General features: G+C 35.6%; 1 protein-coding gene and 1 long non-coding RNA gene across 3 annotated transcripts in view; one reads left to right on the top strand and one right to left on the bottom strand.

Moving 5' to 3' along the window:
* LOC107756324 (uncharacterized) overlaps positions 1-4997 on the bottom strand; it is a 12799-nt gene extending 7802 nt beyond the window's left edge. Inside the window, exon 1 of the long non-coding RNA XR_001641804.1 lies at positions 4987-4997. This is a non-coding gene — a long non-coding RNA (uncharacterized LOC107756324). The remainder of the gene's footprint in view (positions 1-4986) is intronic.
* Positions 1-5584, top strand: part of LOC107756322 (selenocysteine insertion sequence-binding protein 2-like) — a 12158-nt gene extending 6574 nt beyond the window's left edge. Inside the window, exons 7-18 of one of the 2 annotated variants that reach the window (XM_016573374.1) lie at positions 197-321; positions 415-552; positions 1135-1170; positions 1291-1386; positions 1537-1660; positions 1775-1938; positions 2113-2269; positions 2421-2580; positions 2827-3047; positions 3137-3291; positions 3378-3534; positions 4467-5584. In XM_016573374.1, coding sequence (XP_016428860.1) covers positions 197-321; positions 415-552; positions 1135-1170; positions 1291-1386; positions 1537-1660; positions 1775-1938; positions 2113-2269; positions 2421-2580; positions 2827-3047; positions 3137-3291; positions 3378-3534; positions 4467-4588 — 1655 coding nt within the window. In that variant the 3' untranslated portion in view covers positions 4589-5584. The remainder of the gene's footprint in view (positions 1-196; positions 322-414; positions 553-1134; positions 1171-1290; positions 1387-1536; positions 1661-1774; positions 1939-2112; positions 2270-2420; positions 2581-2826; positions 3048-3136; positions 3292-3377; positions 3535-4466) is intronic. The other variant, XM_016573375.1, reaches the window with a different exon arrangement.
* Positions 5585-5844: the final 260 nt, after the last annotated feature.

Raw genomic sequence — 5844 nt, 5'->3', positions numbered from 1 at the left:
TAATGTCACGTCATAACATGATCGTTATGACATGACTTGAACACACCATTATTTTGTTGTTGTTTTTTTCTTATTGAATATTCCGTTTCACTGGGAAATGCATCATATTACAGAAGTGGGTTGTAAATCTTTTTAAATTAGATTTTTAAGTTAAAAATCGATCCTAAAAGTATTAAATGCATCAAATTGTTTAAAGCCCAATTTGATTTAGATCAGGACCAATCCAATCCCACTGGATCTTCTGCTCAGTCCTGGGCAAACATTGCTTCTCAGCCTCCCAGAGTCATCCAGAAAAGCCCTAAAGCCAACAGATTGTCTCAGGTAAACTGCTGCACTGTTGATCAGCATTTTGAACATGTACTATACAAAATAGACACAATGTATGCTTTTTATTTTTATTTTTACTGTATCCAGGAGGATTTAACTACGCAGCCAGTTGAGCAGACAGAGAAGAAGAAGAGGAAGAAAAAGAAGAAATCCAAAACAGCATCTGAGAACACAGAGGAAACACTAGAGGAACATCTGATACAGCAAGAGCCTCCAAAGTTTGAGGTGAAATCTGTCAAATCTGTGATTTGATATTTTCTGAAATTAGATTTTAGGAGTTTCGTGTTTAAATTGTTGTTTGTTGGAAATAAATTGCTGTATAAATCAGTTATTGTAAACTAAAACAAACTATTTTAGAGGCTTATTCACTGTTTTGTGTGTGTTTTTTATTTTTATTTTTTTATTTGTATATTATTTATTTTTATTTATTTATTTTGGAGGATGAAGAAGAGTTGCCAAAAGTATTGGGACACCCCCTTCTAATGAACAGGTTTGACTACTTTAGTAATTTCTCATTTTCTTTAAAAAAAAAAAAAAAAAAAAAGCAAAATTATTTAACTTCTACACAATGACAAATAAAAAAAATGCACACCAAGTGTGTTTTGATTTTTTTATGTTTATATCCAATTTATGAAGGGGCTGTAAATTCAATCATTATATATTCTGTTGTAATTGTACATTATTGTTGTATTTTGTAAATGCAGCATGAAACAAACTATTTTAGAGGCTTATTCACTGTTTTGTGTGTGTTTTTTATTTTTATTTTTTTATTTGTATATTATTTATTTTTATTTATTTATTTTGGAGGATGAAGAAGAGTTTCCAGACCTATCACATGCATCTGTGAGTTTATTTTTTTGGCCTGAGCACCATGCCAGCAGTTTATATAAAATGTTTGAATTTCAAAGACTGAAATATGCACCTTAATTGTTAATTGTATCATCCGTAATTATATTGATTCAGGAACTCAAAGGACATTCAGTAGCACAAAAAGAGGGATTGTCCCTACACAAAGCCACTACACCCGCTTCTTCCTCCAGTGACACTAAGAAAACACAGGTTGATATGTTTCCCCAGTGCGATGTTTAAACCCCATCAAATCTAAAAGGATGTACAGTAAATCCGAATGTAAAATTAATGACTAAATATTTTGTCTAAGAAATGAGACGGTCACACATTGTAATTGCTTCTTATCCCATCTTATCTCAGCAGACTAGTCAGAAGAAGTCAAAAGCTCCTGTACAGCTTGACCTTGGAAACATGCTGACCGTTCTTGAGCAGAAGCAACAGTCTCAAAAATCCACACAAGACCAGCGACCACTAACACTTTCAGGTATTTGGCTGAAATATGCAAGTCGATACTCTTTTATGCATTTAAAGACTTTGTAGGAAACTATGATGTTACTCACTATGTGTAATAAAACAATTAATATTGCTGGTGTGTTAGTTGGAGGAGCTCTGCCTGTAGTCCACAAAGAACCTTCAGTTCAGAAAAAGCCATGGCAGCAAGAGAAGACACCGCACAACCCGCTGGACTCCACCTGTCCATTAGTGAAGAAGGGAAAACAGCGAGAAGTTCCCAAGGCGAAGAAACCAACACCACTCAAAAGAGTGAGTCCAGTGTCCACCTAAAGTTGTGGTGTGAGAATTTTGTGTGCCACTGGTGTCATCAAACACAACTGGAGCGTCATTTATATTTGGTGCAGAAATTACAAAATTCCTGTGAATTTTGAATCCGTATTTGATCAGCATTCTTAAAGATGTTTTGCAATTTGAACAATTGAGGTCATTCTTCGGGAGAGAGAGGAAAGGAAACAGAGCCGCCTGCTGGAGGAGAGAGACCCGATCCGAGTGGCCACTGAAGCTGGTGAAAACGAAACCAGTACTAGTGAGAATCCTTCTGAAACAAGCCTCGCTGACCATGACCAACATCTTCACACAAGTATGAAACACTGTAATATATTACAGCACTGTGATCACAATGTGATCATTGTAGGCAATTACTGAGGTTGATCAGAATATGAAAAGTTTTAGTGTTGTGTAGCTTGGTAGCATCAGTGTTTTTGTTATATGTACAATGAAACTGTCATCAGACATAGATGAGATGCCTGGACTCGTTGGGACTGAGGAGTCAGAGAGTGGCCAGCCTGGTTCACCATCTCATCACAAGTTGGATGACAGCGTGTCAGAAAATGCAACACTAAAATCCTGGAATCCCAATCTTCCCAAAATCCACAGCAGGAAGTTCAGAGAGTAAGAAACTGTAACGATTGTATTGTTCCCAAAAAGGCTTGAATTTGTGATTTAAATGAATGCCTAATTTTCAAGTGATAAAAAATTAATTTGAGTAGTAATAACAATAATTTATAATAATAATAATAATAAATTAATTAAAATTATATTAATTAATAATAATACTATATTAATAATAATAATGTTGTTTTTGTTGTTGTTGATATTAATTTATAGATGATGTATTTCTTTGTGCTAATTCTACAGCTACTGCAACCAGGTGCTTAGAAAAGATGTAGATGAATGTGTGAGCAGCTTACTGAAGGAGCTGGTGAGGTTTCAGGATCGTCTTTTTCAGAAAGACCCCATGAAGGCCAGGATGAAGCGCAGGCTGGTCATGGGCCTACGAGAGGTGCTGAAACACCTCAAACTTAGGAAGGTCAAGTGCGTCATCATCTCGCCCAACTGTGAACGTATTCAGTCCAAAGGTAAAGTGAGTTTACAGCACCGAACTCACATTTCCATTCATATTGCTGCTGTAATTGTTGCTGATGGAGGGCCTGTTGTGTTAATGTAGGCGGTCTAGATGAGGCTCTTCACACGATCATCGACACATGCCGGGATCAAGGCATCCCATTTGTGTTTGCCTTGTCACGGAAGGCGCTGGGCCGCTGTGTTAATAAAGCTGTTCCTGTCAGCTTGGTGGGCATCTTTAACTATGATGGCGCACAGGTAAGTACCAGAAGTTTCTGGTTATAGTTGTGGTAGATATCTAATTCGGTGCACTTCGCTGATTTCTCTTTATTTGATGCCCACAGGACCACTATCACAAAATGATTGAGTTATCGGCTGAGGCCAGGACGGCCTATGAGGTGATGATTGCAAATCTGGAGGCTGCATCACCGGAAGAGCAGGAGGAGCAACAGGAGGCGGAGCCATCAAGAGAACCTTCTGGAACTGAAGAGCCAGAGTACAGTACGTCCTAAATAAAGACGTAAAAATAGCATGAATTTATTACTTTTGCATGCAGTACTGCAATTTCATTATCCTTTTAGTTAACTATTCTGTTAAACTACTCCATTAACTGTTAAATATGTAAATGTTTAACTTAGCTGCTTTGTTTATAGGTATGTTAGCCATGTATGTATAGACTCAAGAGCATTTTTGTAAAATTATATCTGTATGGTGGTTGGTTGATATGTGTAACATGAGATAAAAAAACATTGGAAAAAAAAAAAAGATAAAATCAGATCAAAAGTGACAGTAGAGACTTTTAGCTTGTTATAAAACATTTCTATTTCAAAATTATCTTCTTTTGAAGTTTTGTTCATCAGTGAATCCTGAAAAAAATGCATCATGGTTTACATAAAAATATTAAGCAGCACAACTGTTTTCAACATTGATAATAAGAAATGTTTGTTGAGCATCAAATCAGCATATTAGCATGGTTTCTGAAGGATCATGTGACATTAAGGACTGGAGTAATGGCTGCTGAAAATTCAGCTTTGCAATCATAGGAATAAATTACATTTTAAAATGTATCCAAATAGATTAACTTTGATAAAGAATATCTCTTTGGATTTGAGACTTCAGTCTTTGCAACTTTACAGATCTTCTTTATGCACCAAGAGCTTGTAACACTCCAAAGAGAAAGGAAAAATTGAAATTGCATCATATCCCCTTTAAACTGTAACAATATTTTTTTATAAAAAAAATAAATAAAAAAGAATGCAATTTACAAAGTAGCCAAATATTGATTGAATAATCAGCTACAATGAGTTTTTTAAAACATCATTAAAGTGCAAATCATTTGTTACATGTGTGATGTGAAAACTAATTTTCATTTATAAGAATTATCCACTCCCTCCATTTGGATTCACTTATTTATTCTGCTTGTGTTTTCTCAGTTAAAATCTGGAAGAAAATGCTCGAAAAAGATTACAACCACCCTTTCCTGAATTTCGAGGACCAGTTTTCATCCATTTCTATTGGTTCAGAGCAGCTGCTGGATGACCATGAAGGAAGTTGATGGAAGTACACCGATGAATGAGACAAAAATTTTGTTTGTTTGCAGTGCTTAGGTCACGCTTCTGCGACACGGAAACCAATTACTACAGTGTTTCCAACCCCGCGTGAGCCCTCAGCACCCTGTGAAATATGTCAGGAATAGCTTGAAGTACCAAATGTGCCTGTCTAGAGGATTTTATTAAAAATGTAAACGTATATTCCTGTAACCTGGAATGGTGTATTAAATCAAGAGGCAATACAGCTGAAAATAGAGAACAGCCCTTGACTAAAAATATTTTCGTAAAGATATCACATACTTAGTTTGACGTTTCCACAATCTGAATGGTGAATATTTTTGCAAAAAGCTATTATCCCTTTATATCTATTAAAAGTGTAGTAGTTTGATAAAATGATAGAAACAATCTGAATGACTTAATTTATGTAAATCAAATTATTTTCCTTCTCCACAATTGCACAATTTTACTGATCATGTCCATCCACTGTGTTTGTAGCCCACGTGTCGTCATTATCGGCAGGGTGCCGTTAATTCTGAAGGCGCATAAAGCAAATGATTGTTACGACCGTGAAGTGTTTGTGGGAATACCTCTCCTTCCTAGAACTTATTAAACATCACTTACCTAAATCATAGTCCTCACTTTTAATTTATAACTCTCCTCTGGCTGTTCCTCAACACTAGCTGAACCATTAATACTGAGTGCTTGAGGTGGTTCTCCTTAAAATTCTCAGTGTTAGTTTAGCTCTATGCCTTTCTGCTGTTGACTGCAGTTAATAGGGAATGTGTGTTATGCAGTTGTGTAGTACTCAGTGGTTCATGGCATATACGTGTAGCATAGAGCTAATAATTCAAACTTCACTAAGCAGTAACAAATCATTTTCACATATAAACATTTTCCCCTGCTTCTGTGTATTTTCAGAATGTTGACTATTGGACCAAAAACAACTTTGTGATTGTGAAGGTTTTAGAGTTTTCTCTAGTATTTGCAATAAATTCATTGCAATAAATGATGATCTTGTGTCAAAACTGTCCGTCATTGAAATACCATTATAAATTAATAAATAGAAATCAGAAATGAATCTGTAGTGCTTAAAGGGATAGTTCACCCCTCAAAAATGAAAATTCTGTCGTTTACTGACCCTGGAGTTGTTCTTTCTTGAGTTTGTTTCTTCTGCTGAACACAAAACAAGATATTTTGAAGAATGTTGGTAACCAAATAGTTTCTGGTCCTCATTGACATACATTTTTCTGTAATATGGAAG

The sequence above is a fragment of the Sinocyclocheilus rhinocerous genome, unplaced genomic scaffold (genome assembly GCF_001515625.1).
Source record: "Sinocyclocheilus rhinocerous isolate Xijiao unplaced genomic scaffold, SAMN03320098_v1.1 scaffold1043, whole genome shotgun sequence".
Taxonomy (NCBI): Eukaryota; Metazoa; Chordata; class Actinopteri; order Cypriniformes; family Cyprinidae; genus Sinocyclocheilus; species Sinocyclocheilus rhinocerous.
The sequence above is the reverse complement of the archived record's forward strand: the minus strand, read 5'-3'. Positions and strand labels throughout refer to the sequence as shown.